Here is an 18547-nt window from a genome sequence, read left to right as displayed (position 1 = left end):
AGCTGGGTTCTCTGCAGCTCCCTCCCTCCCCCTACGGGAGCCAGTGCCTGGCCTCCAGCCTCTGAGGCTGACCACATACACTGTGCTCACCGTCAGAAGCAGGAATGATTGCAGGGCCTTCAGGCAGCAGCCACCCCAGCGTCCGGAACAGACATGCACACACGCATTTGCTTCCGTGGGCAACTCTACTACATTTCCCATCCGTGTCCCCGCAGAGGGGCCCCGCCCGCGCTGCGAAGGCTAATGAATCCCTTTAGCTGTGCTTCACAGGCGCTGCCTTCTCCTTACCTCTTACTTTTTTTCAGTACATTAAAAAAATCTTACGGGATACTATTCATGTATTTGCATCTTACGTCTTACTTCATTTCGTCAACAGCTACTTTGAAACTTTTGTTTTTTTAAGATCTACAACACAGAGATGCTGTTAAATATCCATTCCTTTACTCTCATACTATTCAATCATTTTTAACCTAAAAATGACACTTGTATATGATTAAGGTAAATTTTGTTCTCGAGTCTCTCTATAATTTACATGTGTTCTTACACTTTTCTCCCATATATAGGTGGTCGTAAATATAGGATCAGCTGCAATGCCTCGTATTTCAGACTTTTCCCTCTTCTTTTTTGGCCAGCAAAATTGTAAATAAAGACCATCATACATTAAGATCTCCCTCCCCCCAAGAAGCAAGAATCAACTATATGGCGTCTAAAAGAAAATTCACTTAAATGTATAGCACGGGTTAAGAGCAGCACAATGGGGAAAGATGTGTCATGCAAAATCAAGAGAGAGCTGGAGTACTTACTGTTAAAGTAGCTTTCAAAACAAGTATCAACGCTATGCCTACAGAGGAGCACTTCATAATGGTACAGGGACAAATCCACCGAGAAGACATACTCCTCAGCACGTATGCAGCTAACACAGATGTTTCAAAACACACGGAACAGAGCAAATTTACAATTACAGGTGAAGAGTACAGCGATCCCTTTTTAGTAACTAACAGAATGAGTAGACGCAAAATTGTTAAGAATCCAGGAGACATGAAAGGCCCTATCAACCATGTAGGTGAAACGGGTCCTGGCAGAACACTGCGCAATAGAAACAGAGCACATGTTCCTTTCAAGTGGACACAGAACATACACCAAGAGAAACCATCTTTTCTGGGCCATAAAAATGTGAATGAATTTAAGTGCATTAGTATCATATGTGTTTTCCAAACAGAAGACAATTAAGTTAGGGATCAATAACAGAAAGAACTGAAAAATCTGTAGATCTGGACACTGAACAACACACTTTGAAACAGCCCCTGAGTTAAGAAAGTGTCACAAGGGGAGTTAAAAATACTCTGAAGGGAAAACACAACCTATCAACATTTGCGAAGCAGGGCTGAGTCTTCAGACAGAAACTCCTAGCACTAGTGCTTATGTTAGAAAAAGAGAAAGGACTCAGAACAACCACCTTAGCTTCTTCCTAAAGAAAATAGAGAAAAAAACAGAACGTAAATTCAAAAGAAGCAGAATAAACACTAAAGAGCAAATTAATACATTTGAACACAGAAAAACAATACAAAAGATTCATAAAACCAAAAGCTGGCTCTTTAAAAACAATTCAGCACCAGGGCGAACCCTCCAGGCAGACTGATGAAGAGCAGGGGAGAGAAGACGCAAGTGGCCAACACCGGAAGTAAGAGCCAGGCCGCCGCTGCACACGCACCCAGCGCTGCAAAGGCACGAAGGGAGGACTACACGCTTTTTTATGCCAATATATTAGAATATTTAGACGACACATTCCTTGTAAGCCACGAAATACCAAAACTCATTCGAAAAGAAACAGAGAGCTTCAACAGCCCCTTAACTATTAAAAAAAATTGAGTTTATTGTTGAACACCTTCCAACAAAGACAAAACTCCCAGTGGCTTCCCTGGTAAATTCTACGAAAGATTTAAGGATCTGATAACACCATATACACACACAATTGCATGCAACCGAAGAGGAGGGAGCACGTCCCCCCCCCCCGTTTTTCAAAGGGAAACACGATCTACAAATTAAAATCACATACAGACACTGTAGGAAGACACCTCCCAATATTATTCATGATATAAGGACACCAAAAGCCTTAAGAAACACACTGTATGAAACGCAGCAACATGAAATAAGGAGAACACATCACGGATAGGTTGATGGAATATAAGGTTCGTTTACCATCAGAAAGCCCCTCCGTGTAACTTGCCACGTTCATAGAACGGAAAGGAGAAAACCCATACGATCCCATAACAGGTGCAGAAAAAGCTTCTAATAAGATTCAACACCTATTCGTGATAAAAACTGTTAGCACACTAGGGGCAGAGGGAGCTTCCTCAAACTGACAGCGGACATACAAAAAACCTCCTGTAACATCCAATTTTTGTAACTTGTCCTATGGAAATAATTCTCAGCTTAGAGAAGACTTACGAAAATAGCACAAACATAAATCCTTCGCGCGCCTTTCCCTAATGCGAATATGAAGATACAGCCGTACCAAGATGACCACACCTAACAAAGTCCCACTGGTAGAGAACACTAACTCCCGCCTTAGAAAGAGACTCAAAATGCGAGGATGCTGTGGTCAGGCTGCCGTTCTTTAAGTCTGCTCAGCAGCTCCCGGACGCCCAGGAAACTGTAAGAGGTGTCAGCCCACGAGTTGTTCTACGACTTACGGAGACTTCATCATTTTTGTGGTTGTTGCTTCTTTTTGCAAGATACATAATGCCTTTCCTCAAATTAGGTATCACCTATTTCCATCAATTACAACAATTTAAACTCCTGTCTCCACTGGCATCATCTGAAGCTGTGTTTCGGGAGTTCCTTTCCCTACCCCACTTTGCCAACCTCTCCGTCCCTGCACCCCCCAGGCAGCCGCCTGGGCCTGTCTCAGCGGGGGCAGCAGAGACAGGTGAGCCTGGCTTCCTCACTGGTGTGCTGGCTGGACCCTCAGAGCTTCCTCCAGGTTATGCCAAAGTACCACTAAACACGAGGAGCCCAGCGCTGATGAGGGAATCTTTGTAGTCTCTTAACAGTGAGCGATGCCAGACTGGTGCTCTACCATTGTCTCGTAAAGAACTTTTTCTTTCTGTTTTTGACTGACTCCTTCTTGGACACGGGATTGCAAAGGGATATTAGGTTGTGGCTTGTAGCCTTGTGCACCAAAGGAAATCTCTGACCATGTGTTATTTCTTGGAGACATTATAACTGCTTCACCGTACCGAACACAATTTCAAGATGTATTTTGGGAGTCACCATTTTCAATATTCAATTAAATGGTCAACATGCAATGAATGGTAGCATAGAAACGAAACATATCATTATAACATTAAATTTTATTCACTTGAAAATCTTTTTGCCGTAAACACATTTTAGCCAAAATACATACACACCATTATCATGGCAATAACCTACCTTTTTATCGTATACATCTTGCCAGTTTACTCCGGAGAAGAAACTGTGTCTCATAATTTCTTTAGCATCATCTGGCCCTCCGCCAAGGCTATGAGGATAGGAATGAAATTAAATGAGCATGAAACATTTACATAAGTCCAACACCTAACAAAGAGTTTTTGTGAAACGTAGTTTTCTGTGTGATAAATAGTTCTTGTGATAAACAGTCATAAAAATAAAAATCTTTCACTGCAAGACCTAATTTCTCCCGTGTGATCTTAACTCAGGATTTAATGGCATCCAAGAAGGACACAGGCTTTGGTGGTAGACCTGGAACGGGCAACCAGCTCTGGAGTTTGTCTGTGACGATGAAAAAGCTACTTATTATCCCCATGCTACAGATGAGAAAACCGAGATTAGGTCCAGCGCCCAGCACAGTAAGTGGTGGCTGTTATCCCTGTCAATTCTATAAACCAAATTTATTCTAGAACGGCTCAGGTCAGAATGCACCCTTGTTGACGTAAATTCTGAAATGTCTAAATTGGTTAGAGAAACAATTTGTAGAGCACTACTAACGGATGGACACCCACAGACTATTTTCATACTCAAGTGAATTTCCACGGAAATGAAATTGTTAATCTGTGAAATAGCATCACAATGTAATTTGCTAGGCAAGTTGCAATACAATATAAATTATGCATACAATATAAATTATACAGCATGTAAGTGTACACCCCCCGCATCTTTGAAGGTGCTCCTATTGAACTGACACCTCTACACAAGACAAAGTTCAGGTGTTTCCTGGCTCCCTCGGTTCATACAGTGTGTCCGAGTTGTAACAAAGAAAGAATGACAGGAACAGGAACAGCAGAGAGTGCAGTGAGGAGGGCGGGTGACAGAGAAATGAGAGGGAGGAAAAGGAAAGAATGGGGAAAGGAGGAGGAAGAGAGAGGGAAGGGAACCTAGGCGACTCTGATGCTGATGCACGAGCGTCGCTGGTCTCGTTCACGGCCTGAGTGACACGCCCCGGGCCGTGCTTAGCACCGGGGCCTCTGGGGAGGTCGTGCGCCAGTCACAGGCACGTGACATGTTGATGATGAACTGTGCTGATACAAAGGATGCAGAGCACAGAATTTATAAAGAATAATAAAAATCTACAATGTCCTTTACCGTAAGTAAATTAACCAGTTGACGCTCCAGAAAACTTGTGTTAATTTTTGCTGAAGTCCAAAGCCACTACTCACTTATGAGCAGTGCTGGTGTGAGTACTAGCTGATATTTTTGTTGCCAGTAAAGACTTCAGTAAAAGTGACATGCAGGAAAGACACAGGCCAGAGCTCCGCCTGTTTGTCAGGCATGTGAGTGACTTCCTTGCTGAATGGTTTATGGTTTTGGAACAGAAGAACATTTCCTTATTTTTGTGCCATTCATAATGTAACGGATATAGATACAACGACCTTTAAAATTTAATCTGTACTATTAACATTTTCTCTATCACTTTCAGTCTAAACAATCGACAAAACAATAAATTAAGCCCTGACTTTCAGTGTTTGCCAATTCTGGTGATGTACAGAACTCCCACCATGGCCAATAGTAAAATATAACAAAATCATTAAGGGGAGATGCGTTTTGAGTATTTATTACCTTTGATTTTAATATTTTAATTTAACATACAAATTTATATAATTTAGGTTTTAGTGATGACTCTGTAAAACCACCAGCTCACCCGATTCTTGAAATGTAACAAAGGCTCCTATGAGCTGGCGCGTGCCAGCACCCACACGCAACTGGGGAGGAGGGACACCAGCAGGTCGTAGAAAACGAGCAACTCTAGTAAATTCTCGCTCTTATTAGGTGTAAGAAGCGTGAGATGGCGAAGAACCCAGCATCCTCCAACACAGCGTCGGAATGGAAAACAGAGCAGTCCGCTGGTGGTGCACGGTCCACCTTCCTACAGAAGGCGCCACGCCCCGATGCGGAGCTCTCCGAGTGGATCCGCTCAGCAGAGCCATGTGCACACCTGGACCCCCCCCCCCCGCCCCGACTGGCCGTCCCAGGTGCGGGTGACCCTCAGCACCCCACTCCCTGGCCTCACCCTTTTCCATTCTAGGTCAAGTTGCGCATGTCTCCCCAGACAGTGAATACTTCTGAAGGCACAGAGCAGTACTGGATTATTCCAAAAAAAGTGTTTTAAGATTGTGCTGAGGGAACCAGACAAGCAGAAATACCAAAACACATGTTTGTGAGAAGAATTTAGCATTTCAAAGTATGCATCAAAGTAGTCTGTATGACAGAAGTCAGAAGTTCGTAGTATTTTCTTCCACTTTTGTTACCGTTTGCCTCAATACCGGTTTCATTTTGCATTGCGTGTGAGATGGGGCACGCGGTGAGGGCTGGGTGAGCAACCAGAGTCCTCTCGTGAAGAAAAGGTGCTAGCCCAGCCCGATGGCCTCGTTTTTCTGTCTGTTCTGTACCAACAGTTTCGCTCTGGACACAGCCAGCACTTCATCTATATCTATCGACCACATATAAAAGTATCAGCCATGAATACTACGCAAAGTTGAAGAACAGAACCTTACGCTGCATTGCAAAAGGTGGGAGAGATTCTTTAACAGGAGCTCCCTCAAAGCGTGAAGCTGTCAAAAATGTCAAGGTCAATGACTGCCTACGACACAACTTCAGACTCCAAAGTAATACCAGAATGTGATTTGTACGAAGATACTGATGTCTGGGAAGGCTAAACTCCAACATCAGAACGCTGAACTACATCCTCGGCTGCTACGGACCTTCGTTATCAGGACTCCACGAATTCCTGTTTTCCTGGTGTTGCTGACGGAGAGGTGCAGTCACGCTTTCCCTGTAAACTCTCGCCTGCATAGGAAGACGAAGGCGAGCTAACAGAATGAGCATAAAGTAACGGAGAACAGGAAATAAAAGCCAAATGACAGTTGACCCTTGGGCAGAACTGACAGCAACTCAGTGCAGAGGGTCAGAAGAATGCAGGCAGAATTTAAAGCAGTCGAAGGGGACAGTAATGAGGAGATACACAGTAATGTGGTCATGGATTGTATTTCCAAAGACTTCTGGGGACCCCTGGCTGGCTCCTGTGCCCCGGGACTCTCTCCACCACTCTCACGGCTGCAGCTCCCTCCCGGATGGTGATGGATCCTTAGTCCAGACATTGGTTCCTAGGTTTCTATTAGGCACTGGTACTCTTTTCCATCTGGGTTTCTATAGAAACCTCAGACTCGGTACAGTGAAAGCTAGTACCACCATCTACCCCATGTAGCCTCCTCCTTTGCCTGGACACCATCTGTCAAAACTACTCCATTCTCCAAAGTAGTCACCAGGTTGGAAAACGGAGGCATCCTCACCTTCCTCTTCCTCACCGTTTCTCCTTTGTCATTCACAGTTCTACTTATCGTCCTGTTACCGCTGCTTCAGGAAGGACCCCACCTTTTATCCGGACCATTCCCACTACCTGCCCCTGGCCCTCCATCATTCTAATCCATCCAGGACAAAGCTGCCAGAGTTACCTTGTCATCACACAAATGTGATTAACTATCCAACCCTTTCAATAATTCAGTGGCATCTCATCTCCTTCTGAAGAAAGACTAAATATTTTCTAAAAAACACAAGGTCCTCATAATCTAGCGCATCGGCCTCATCTCCCAGTGTTACCCAACTCACACTCTACACTGTAGTCACTGAGCCTCTCAAATGCCACGCTCCTTTGCAGTTCTAGCTGTTCTTTACGTGGAAGTTTCTCGGCATGAACGCCAATACAAACCCCAACTCCTTCGTGAGCCAGCTCTGGTCTTCCAACCCTGCAGACAGAGCTAATAATTTCAAGAGCAATCTGTACGTGGTTTAACCTGAGCATCTGTGAATCTGTCTTGTGCCCCATTACTCTATACGAACGTCTAGGGCAGATTGCTCTGTTCATCCTTGCATTCCCAGTATTTTAATGCAGCAGCGGGGCCGGGGTGGCGGGTGGCGGCAGCTTGGTACATCTACTACAAAAGGAAATAGCAGGTGATCGAAAATACCGCACCTTCTCTTTAGACAATCCCAGCCTCTGGGGGCACAAACCTTTAAGAGCTGTCCTACTTACCAGGCCACTAACGTTCTATATTTACCTCACATTTATTGAGTAATTATTAAGTACCTACTATGTGCTACCCCCCATGGGTGGGCTGGGGGGGAAGGATGAGAACAGAAATGAATGAAACAGAGACATGAAAAGCACAGTACAATTTTGTTCTACCAGCCACATACAGAGGGGGCCACAAAGTCAGCTGGAGGAGCCAGGAAAGGATGGCATAAAGATTCACTGCCCTTGAAACACAAACCAAATATTAGGTCCCCAAATCAAGCACTTAAAATGGAAATCCTAACTCTTTTTAATGATTGCCTGTCACCGAGTACCGCCTGTTACATTAATTGTGAAATCATCACATTAAGTGGAATACACTTCAAGACATGACCCAAATTGATGTGTTGTAAATGAGAGAGAGGAGGAAGAGGCAAAAGTAGGTTTACAGTTGTGGGTACATAAAGTTTATTCTGTGTGGTTATTTATTAAGTATTATGTTATTTTTCATACAAATAACTGCTAACCTACTTTCGTCCCAACCTGCGTAAGAAATTTCAAATAAGCACCAAGAAACTTGATCTCTACCCTTATTCCACAAGAACACTCTGTGAGACTTGGGGTGAATCACTGAAGGCTGTATGGAAATGAGAATAATATTTACCCCACTTACCCACCTACCCTGCAAGGTACTGAACCAGCAGGGGATACGACAGATACGAAATCGCCTGAATACAAAAGTCACTTCACAAATGGAAGGGACGACCCCCATTACCAGAATTATGAAATGTTTGTGAATCAATCAGAACCAATTCTGATTGGTTCTTCACAAAGCAAAAAGATGGTACCTCTTTTATTATGTTCGCTTACTTTTGCTGAATGTAAAATCACGTTCCTCACAAATTTAGAAGCTAGAAGCATGTAATGGAAACCATTTCTACAGTAGAGAAAGCCCACATTTTAAGCTTCATTTATTCCCTCCTTCGTAGATTCAGCCTATTCACAAATACGTATCGGGCAGCAACCATGCACAGAACTCGTAAAGAAAAACCATTCTGTGAGGTGTTACAAAAGACTCACCAATATATGAAACGGTCTAACCTTAGGATGCTTAAGAAATTTTCAGAAAAAATGCATATATATCTAGATGGAAGGATGTATATATAGAGATATATACAAACACCTATTTTAAGGGATATTAAAAATTAAGTCATTTTATACATGACTAATAAAATTCATGTTGAAAAGAATATATAATCACGAGCAAAGAACTTTACAGCTCACTGAGAAAATGGCTGTAGGATTCTTCAGGTCAAAGCTAAAGCTACAAAACCAGAAATACAAAGTGTATAAAGATTTTTTCTGCTATTAATTTCAGCCATGCATAGAAAAGAGTATCTTCAAAGGACAAGCAAAAAAGGAGTTAGGCATCCTGGGGTGAGGAGAGTGTAGAGACAGGTCTGGGCTTTCGGTAACGTGAATCAGCAGAAACACAAAGGTCCAGGCCTGAAGGAAGAAAAGGGATGGTCGCATTCCACAAGAGAAGCCCCAGGGCAATTGAGAGCGTTCGCTCGTAATATGGGTAATACACATAACATGGATAAAACTCCCCAAATCCTTATTTGGTAAAATCTGCATAAACTTTCCAAGTTAGGAAACAGTTCAGGCAATTTTTTAAATGTTCTCCATTATGCAGTTAAAAATAAGCCAGCATCCCAGTTGGAAGACGTCTACACCAAACACAACTGCTCCTCGGAGTCACTTATGTCTGAATTAATTTCCGCACTGCGATTGCGAACCACACTCATCAGTGGCTCCCTGGGTGTTACTGGCGGCTTACCGTTTATTTGGATCCTTTATCAAGAGCCCTGAAAGCAATGATTTTGCATCTGAAGAGAGTGTTCGAGGAAATTTGATGTCTTCCATCAGTATCAGTTCGAAAAGTTTCTCGTGGTCCTGGTTGTAGAAAGGGAGCCTTCCGCACATCATCTCATACATGACGACACCCAGGCCCCACCAATCCACGGCCCGGCCGTAGTCGTTGTCCTCCAACACCTGAATGTGAGACCAGGGAGGAGACTGTTACACACTAACCCTGAACGCATCATGGGTCAAACAGAAGGTTTTTACATAACGATGCATTCCACCTGCCAAAGCCTAGGCGGGCAATTTTGAGACCTTGACGCTTAGACATAGATCACACCAAATATCTTAAATGTGCCACAGACACAGAGACGGCCACACGACCAGTTCCGAGGCAGTGCGTGCACGGAGAGGCAAGTGGACGCCGCTGGCAGATCTCCATGCTTCTCCGAGGCCTGCGTGATGTCTCCTTCTGGTTCACTAAGGGGACTGGAAGCAGCAATGCGGAGCTCAGGCATGCTGATCACAGAGCATCTCGTAAATCTGCCTTACACACTCCTGCACTGAGAAATGCTGAGCGACACCCATCGAACGGTGGAAGGCAGGTGGAAACCATGTCACAGGGCACGGCCGCCGAGAAAATACATCTGAAAACTTCTGGAGGCCCCTCCATGTTTAAACTCAGGAAGTACTGATCGACAAGGGGACTACGAAGAGGTATTGTCGAGGCAGTGACACACTTCGACGAGAAGAGTTGTGCACTCAGCCCCTGTGTAGTACATACCTTGAATTGGCTTCACAACATATGTTACATGCAATTTAAATTTAGGAAGAAATGACGTGAGAGCATCAGGCCCTGTTCGTGCAACCTGTTCGCATCGGAACGCGGTAACCTGCCATCGGCTCAGGAAACATGTGACTGTGCCTGTCTATTAGGTGTGCTCCTCACCCAATGGAGTTTTCTTCATTCATTTGGAACTTTCAATATTTTACTTTAAATTATTATATTTGAATCATCTTAAAGCTTACTTTTTCTGAGCCTCTTATCTTTGGGATAAACTGATCAACAAAACCATACACATGAAATGTATTAATTTTAAAAACCTTACAACTGACTGCGTAAGAGAGAACTTGAGACAGAACAAAGCAGGGCTCCTACTCCGAACTTCCTTGGTTTGGAGTAAGCAAACACCCGGTAGAAGGTTACTCCTATGCGGCTTTCGTTTGAAGTTTACCAATGACCTCACAGAACTGCGCACGGCATTTTGGACAGTGAGAGCACTTCAGCAGACAGGATACCTGGAGATGGAGCATATACTTTCAAGAAAAACACTACGTGACTTGAAGATATATGTAGTAGTGTTTTCAAGTGCTCGGAAGGATTTTTAATTCAACTGCACCACTGTTCTGTGGCTGAAGAAGCCTGGGAACAAATAATACTGGCAAGAGATGAACACAGGACCAGTCCCACGTGTTCCAAAAGTCTTTGGTAAATCACAAACTAACCAAAATATCTTCAGGGAAAACAGCAAATTCTCATTTTTATCTTTGGCTGAAAATATTTCAAATGCTTGTTTGTTTGAAAGGAATAATGTGAGAAGATACAGCAAACAAGAAATAACCTAACGAAGCAGAGAAACTCCATTTGCGTACTTACGTCAAAGAAAATGCACTTTTTAAAAATACTAGTGACTTTTGATTATTGAAGACTCTCTCTCACATCCAATTAGTTGAATGCATTGTTTGTGGGCCTTTTCTAATAGATCCAGGATTTTAACTAATAATAAAAAAATTTTAAATCTAAGTAACCTTTCTCTGCATTCCTACAACACCAACAGAACAGAGGCACATGCAAAAAAAAAAAAAAAAAAAAAAGAGCCAAATGTGGTTTTTAACCTCTTTTTTCATAAAACCATAAAAAGCATAAAAGCTGGATTAACTGCCTCCCGAACCCACATTTCACCAGCCGGGTTCTCTTCCCCAGCTGGCAAAACTGGCAATCCCTTATTTTTGTTTAAATACCTGGTTTGCAGCCAGAAGGGAAAGTGAGTACATAAAAAAAAGAAGGGGGGGGGGTATTTTTGACGAGAAATAAGCATTTGAAAAATAAAACTGCAATGTAAAAAAAATCTGTTTGATAAAATAAAATGTATTTTATTTAGCTTTGTAAAATGAATACTGACTCTCCAACTAAGCAGTTTTGCTTCTGAACATAATGTGCTTTAATTGATACAGAGCTAGAATGCTACAATTAGAACTGTTTGCTGAACCACTTTGTACTGAACAAATTTGATGTAACGTATTATCTTTCTGACACATAAGCTTAAGCAACGTGAAGGAGAAAACACTCTTAACAGCTCAGCCAGCCTACTTGATCTGAGTCTTTGCTACTAATTAAAAAGATAGATTTCTGCTCAACTCCTACCTCCAAACAGCTGCAAGATGACATGCACAAGAAATAAAAGTGATTCTGATATTCTATATGTAGATATATAAAACGTGTTATCACTCTTCATAAAATGTCCTCTCACTCTCCTTCCATATAAATTATTTCAAAACAGCACTTGGAAACGCTCTAGAAATTCCAGAGCGGACTTAAAATCCACAGCCTCTTTTATATTACTTTTGGAAGACAATTTTCTCCCTTACTCAAAGCACTTCTTTTTCCAAAATTATAGACGCATACAAAATTTACATTCTTTAACCTAAGAGTTGTAGTTCCTTCTGGCCACTTCTGGTGGTGTTTTCCCCCAGCACAAAGGCTGATTTACTGTGTGGTTATGGTGAGAAGGGACACAAAGGCATGATCAATGGTGACAGGGGGGGACAATGGGGGTGTGCTCTTCAACTCTGCGACAATAGTGTCATATAATTGGGAGAGACATGCAGACCGAAACCTACTCCTAGAGCAACATCCCCTAAGACACTTATCATCTGAAAGAAGTGATCTAAAGAAAGTGTCTCTAGGCCACAAAGTCAGTGTTGCTGACATTTCACTGAACTCAAGGTTCAGGTGGGGATGTGGACATTCGGTGCTTCCTCCCGTCCCCGTCGCTCTCTGCAACCACAGAGGTAGCTTTACTTTATAACCACACTGAACACAAACGCCCAAGCGGACGTAAAAGGACAAGAGAGGGTCTGGAACGCGACGGGAAATGCGAATGATAAAAAATGATGACAGGCCACATCGAAGCCACACCCAAACAGCACAGAGGCTGGAAGACAAAGCCACACTCAATGGCAGGCATGCTGGGAGTCTCGTCGTTTCCACCAGGACCCAGAGATATTTCACGTTCTGATGAAATAGAACCTAAGGCTCAAGGAGGTCGCAGCAGGTACCAGTTACTATTAAATATCCTGATAATATTTCACTAATATTTCATGTAGACACTTTCATTTATAGAACAACCAGGTAAGTTAAAAAAAATCACCATAAATACCTCTTGAATGGATGGTTACTAATTTCAAAAAGTGATCTTAAATAATAAACTATGTATTTTAAAATGATATCATCAATTGAAATTCTCAATGTAAATTTTGATTTGGCTAATGGGCACTTGGAAGAAACATCTTCACTCCGACACTCTTTTACCATCAGGACTGACCGGAAGGTTGAAGGGAGACCTCCCTCTGCTTGTTCGCCAGGCCCACACAATGCACCCAAGCCAGCAACTGCAAGGAGGCCACGCACGCCCTACAGTGGCTTACTGCTCAATCAATAATCCCGACAGAACAGATGGGGGGAAATTAAACATCCAAACAAACTGTCTGCCCACCTATGCTGTGAAAGTAAACTGCGAACGTGGATGAACCCATTTACCGCTAATGCAAAAAAATTTTTCCTGGCAACCTTTGTATTTCAGGTAGAGCTGACATGTGTGCGTTTTACATACATACACACTCTTACATACTTCATCATTTATGGGAGTCCTCCACATTTTCTTAACATTCCAGAAATTTGCTTTAAAAAGACCTATAAATATTCTAATTCCTCTTCTAACATGTACTGCAGCTTCGGGAGAAGTGTATGTGTCACAAGAATGACGGATTCCATGGTTTCTTGGCATTTCTTTCATAAATATATATTCTGTAATAATTTTTAAGAGATTGTAACTGCCACCTGCTGGGAATTAGAATGCTATAAGCTTTCTGGCCGACTCCTAGCATTCACACCCAATTCCTGCACACAGCCTGCCTCGGACCTTCCAAAGCAATCTCTGGCCACGACAGGCAACATTCTTGAACAAGAGAACAGCTAGGTGGGTATAATACTGGGGACTGCTTCATACTTCACACGTATCTTCCCAGAGATTGCTACACTTCCTCTTTATTCTGAAGCAACATACTGCATGGGATTCCAAGACACTGGGTCTTTGTGACCCAAATAAAAACAGCCATTGTAAAATACTATGGGTTACCCCTAGTGTTACCAGTTAGCGTTACTTTTGCTTTGGAGAATTTAAAATTAAATTTTATGCTCAACTAGAACCACTCCAAAGTATTAGATGCAAATAATAGAGCACAGGACACTGAGAAAAAACATCAGGTGAAAAGTAGCGACTACAAGAACTGACAGACCCAACACAAGTAAAACCTGCTCCTTACAAATGCTGACAGACGTCAACCCTGAACTGAAAAATACCACTTGATTCATGTTTTAAAAATGTTCCATTTCGAGCCAGAAGGGGATGGTTTTTAATATCCAGAAACAGTGTAAATAGTAAGTGGACACACAGGACCAGAGTTTGTAATAGTAACTCCCACGACACAGCGCACACCTTCTACCTGAACCGATGACTTAGTGTGCCCCTGCATGTGGGCAACGACACCCTTCTGGAACCATCAGGAAGGACAGGCTTTCAAAAGCACCTTAAAGACAGGTGTTTCATGGCTTATTAATAATTAAACTATTAAGAGATGTACGCAGTTTTAGGAAGGCTACCAACGCAACTTTTTATTTTCACAAAAATCTTACAAGTTTTGAGACCTAGTTTCACAATCTGGTAGAAATGGCAGAATTTTGTCCAAGGTTAAGCAAAATGCTAAGTATGTGTGCGAGACTATTTTTACCTACAGATTAAATGTGCAAACGTAAGTAGCTCTGGCCTCACTCCCTTCTCCGAAGATCTCTGAAAGACTGTATTGACAACCCAGAAAATGACATCTTTTCCATTTCTTCTTTGTTGTATTTAAAATAAGTAAATAAAATTCCATTCATTACACTTCAGCTTAGCCAGGTTCTAACTACCCGCCCTGTCCACGCCGGTGCATGCTACCAACCACCTTTGCGCTTACTCTGCGTGATTTTCCCAACACCTCCTGAAGAAGGTAATTTCTATCCTCGGCTTTAAATTTATACAGAATTTAATTTCGCTTTGTACAGTTATCTACACACAGCATCACGATGACTTGGGGTGAGTCTTTGTATCAACATAGTTATCAAAATATTCTGGTCTACTTCAGATATTTCCAAAATATGGGCTCCATAAAATATAATAAAGATAGTAGGTTTTAAAAGAAAAATAAATAAAATGACAGTAAGCGAATGTTTTCTAAAAATTAGTTTCTAAAAACCAAAAATGCATGAAAAATACATTTTCAGCCCCTGGAAAAATGTTTTTACATTTATACGAAACCAAATTATAAACGTTTTTCTCTCTGCATAGCAACCACACTAGAGGCTATACATTTGCCAACATTCAAGTCATTTTTTTTGCAATCTTTTTGTTAGTTCTAACTGGATTATCAAATAATTTTTATTTTTACACTATTACAGAAGTGCATTTCTCTAGGTTTCCAAAACCACCTTATTCAACCTTCCCCATCTGTCACCATCTGCTTCTTTTTAGCATGTACTTTTTGTGTGATCACATAAACATGTGAAAAATAACTAACATTCAGATGATTATCTGCTGGTACATCTGAGGACTGGGCATAATAAAAGTGAACTGCCAAAACGTACTTAACACTTTTAATTTTGTTGGGTCTTGCATGTAAGCTACATTTGATTTTCAAACTGTTTTGCAGTTGGAAAGTCGATCAGGTACTGCTAACTCAAGAGCAAAGCTGAGACTAAATAATTAGCACTGCATAAAATGGTTTGGGGCCAACGAGAGCCAACTTAAATAATAAAACTTAACAGTACGGGTTCAGACAGGATTTCTAATTCCTTTTCTAATTTGTAGGTTGAGAAAATAGAGTAGAGTTTGCACAGCCAAATTCCCCTCAAAATATCTTACTGCCCACCGTGCGGGGCGGGTCGAGTTCGTTTCCTTCTAGTATCAGGAGGGGCAAAAACACATTCATTTGTCACTACAGACCCAGGTGCATTTTGGAGCTGTAGCCCACTGAACGCCTGGTCTGCACGCCTGCTAGGACCCCGTTTCTGCAGTCTCTTGAGAAACACAGGACTTCCCTCCCCCGCCCCGTAACGCTAGATCTCTATAATTCTTCATCAAAAGGTAAGAGAACAAATATTTTAAAAATATTCTTTTGCCAACAAATGGCATTTTTATACTGTAAGACTTGTTTTTCCTGGTGGCCTTTGCCAGAAGAAGGAAATTAAGTTCATTTAAAGCTTAAGTTTATTTATAAATCAGCTATAAATCTGATATATAAGACAGTTAATCAGTTTTGAACTGATTTGCAATAGTCTTTTTGAAGCATCTTTTAAATGCCCTTCACCTTTCAACAGCAAAGCGTTTGCACCAGGTTAAACTAAGTGAAGAAGGAGAGAAGGATGATCACCCTGTCCCATGTAAACACGGCTTCCACAGGGAGAGAAGAAGGGAAAATGCCAACAGAGTGCTGTTCACCGGAGAGGCGGTCTCAAGAACACACTCCAGGCTGATGATAAACTAGCACAGAGAGCCCATCGAGGAAAGTCTGGATTAACGAGGGGAAACACGAGAAATTTCAGGGTCCAAAAGAGGTGCGAAACACCAGCCCCGGCCAGCCCCTCCCTCACTCTGACCATCTGACCACAGTGCCCGTTGCTCTCAGTGCAGAAGTGACTTTCCTTTCTCCCAGAGATGCGACCTAAACCCTGTCGCCACGTTGTCCACGTGTCCCGCCTCTGCTCTCCCTGCTTGCCCTCACTGCCCCCAACCCTCCCCGCAGCTCCCACTCCTCTCCCCTCCTTCCGCCACCCTCTCCGCACCTCCACGGAAGCAATTAGTGTTTGCCCAGTTGTAATTATTCTCCATGTCTCACCACCTTAGTAAACGGTAAGGTACTTGGGGACAGAGACCTTTTCTTACTGTCTTTGTATTCCCGGCACCTAACATAATGCGTGGCCCCTAATAAATATTCAGTGACTATTTCCTTAATGAATGGATGAGTGTTCTTAGTGAAATGGTTCATATCGAAGACCAGAAAAGGAACCTAAATTCTTATCTGTAGAAGTAAGAGCAAACACATTCAGAGTTACTCCGATTTAACAAACCTGCATTGTTTGACGTACGTACTTAAAGTACAGGAATTAAAACTGCACAAGAAATTAGTTGTGTCACGATTTGTCATCCTCAAAAAGAAACTACAGTGATCACTCTCCCTGATAAAAAGGAGGTGTCAAGATTTTAATTATGAATCACCACATAACAGCCAAAGAAGGGCTATGAACTGCTTTTAAAGACCATGCTTCTGCAATATTTAAAAAAATATATATATATATATGTATATACACACATATACATACACACACACAGATGTTTTCTTGTCTTAAGAAAAAATCATAAATCTCTTGTGAATTGTAAACTTTCCATTTAGAAACAACTGGGCGGGCCCTTCTTGCCTTAAATTCCTGGTTTTGTTCTTCAGTTGATGATGTTTGCCTACAGAACCGTATCTCTGTTTCTTGGGAGATCATCTGCTTTTAAAATGAGATGTATTTGCCTTTTTCAGAAATACTTTCCCCTGACCGTGACACAGCTGATTTTGTTATTCCAAATATCGGATAGCATCCGCCATGGCAAATGTATAGCAGGGAAGCTGAACTCCAGAGAGACAAAAAATCTGTTTTTCCCGACATTCACAAAACATGTGTAGTCCAGAGTAAGTCCCCTGAGAGCAGTTTCCTTTGTGTCTTGGTGTCTGCAAGCACATCACCCAGAAGGTACCCAGTACATGGCAGACACACCATACACGTCTGCCCAGTAAACCAAGAAGTGATTACGCTGCAACCCTCAGCACGGGGGCGTCACCTGGAGCTGCTTCGGTCTGAATTCCAAAATGGAGCTACTGTCATTCCGTTAATTCTCCCTGTGAAATGCTTTCCCGTAATTATGAAAACCCACAAGACTACAAATCCAAGTGGTCCGTTTCTTTGTTCCTAAGGCAAATCCAAGTGGTTTATAAAACTGTAAATACTTCTGAAGTCATTCAATTATTCTGTTTAATAAATGAATCAAAAAGGGCATAATCAAAAGAATAAAATGTATATGGCCAACAACTAAAAATGGACTTACTCTACTATAGTTAATACCTTTGTGCTCATAAAGTTTATAAAATTTAATAGGTATATATACATTCTTACCCTATAATATCATGTTATACAAGTGATACGGCCTGGCCAGTGTGGCTCAGTTGGTTAGGCAATGTCCCACCAAGCGGAAGGTCCCCGGTTCAGGGCACATGCCTGGGTTGCAGGCCAGGCCAGGCCAGGTCCCCAGTTGGGGTGCAAATGAAAGACAGCTGATCGATGTTTCTTTCCTTCTCTTTGTCCCTCCCTTCCCCTTTCTCTAAAAACATACAAACAAAATCTTTTTTAAAAAGTGGGAGCAAAATAAGATCTCATTCATGTTGAAATTCAGGTAAAAACAGCAGGCCCTGCAATTTCTGAATGTTTAAGCGGCTTCCTCTGCAGAGCATCATGCCAGAGTTCTTCCCCTGGGCCTGAGCCGCGCCCGCCTACCTCCGGGGCCAGGTACTCCGGTGTCCCACAGAACGTCTTCATCGTGGCTGCGTCTGTGATCCCTTCTTTGCAAAGCCCAAAATCTGTAATTTTTATGTGGCCATCTTTATCCAGCATCAAATTCTCCAACTGCATAGGAAGGAAAACCACACAATTTGCCCCATTAATAGAGGAAAATGCTGTTTGGACACAACAATTGAACGCTGAGTAAGACACTTTGGAAAGAGGACATAGTTGTGAATAGAGCTTTCAGTACTTATAAACCCTGT

At 42.2% G+C, this 18547-nt stretch overlaps 1 protein-coding gene across 2 annotated transcripts in view; it reads right to left on the bottom strand.

Annotated features, from left to right (window-relative positions):
* Positions 1–18547, bottom strand: part of AKT3 (AKT serine/threonine kinase 3) — a 194244-nt gene that overhangs the window by 13437 nt on the left and 162260 nt on the right. For both annotated transcript variants that reach the window (XM_053912915.1, XM_053912914.2), the window contains 3 exons: positions 18279–18407; positions 9345–9559; positions 3433–3520 (listed from right to left, as the gene is read on the bottom strand). In XM_053912915.1, the coding sequence (XP_053768890.1) occupies positions 3433–3520; positions 9345–9559; positions 18279–18407 (432 nt within the window). The remainder of the gene's footprint in view (positions 1–3432; positions 3521–9344; positions 9560–18278; positions 18408–18547) is intronic.

This window comes from Desmodus rotundus, chromosome 10 (assembly GCF_022682495.2).
Source record: "Desmodus rotundus isolate HL8 chromosome 10, HLdesRot8A.1, whole genome shotgun sequence".
Lineage (NCBI taxonomy): Eukaryota > Metazoa > Chordata > Mammalia > Chiroptera > Phyllostomidae > Desmodus > Desmodus rotundus.
The sequence above is the reverse complement of the archived record's forward strand: the minus strand, read 5'-3'. Positions and strand labels throughout refer to the sequence as shown.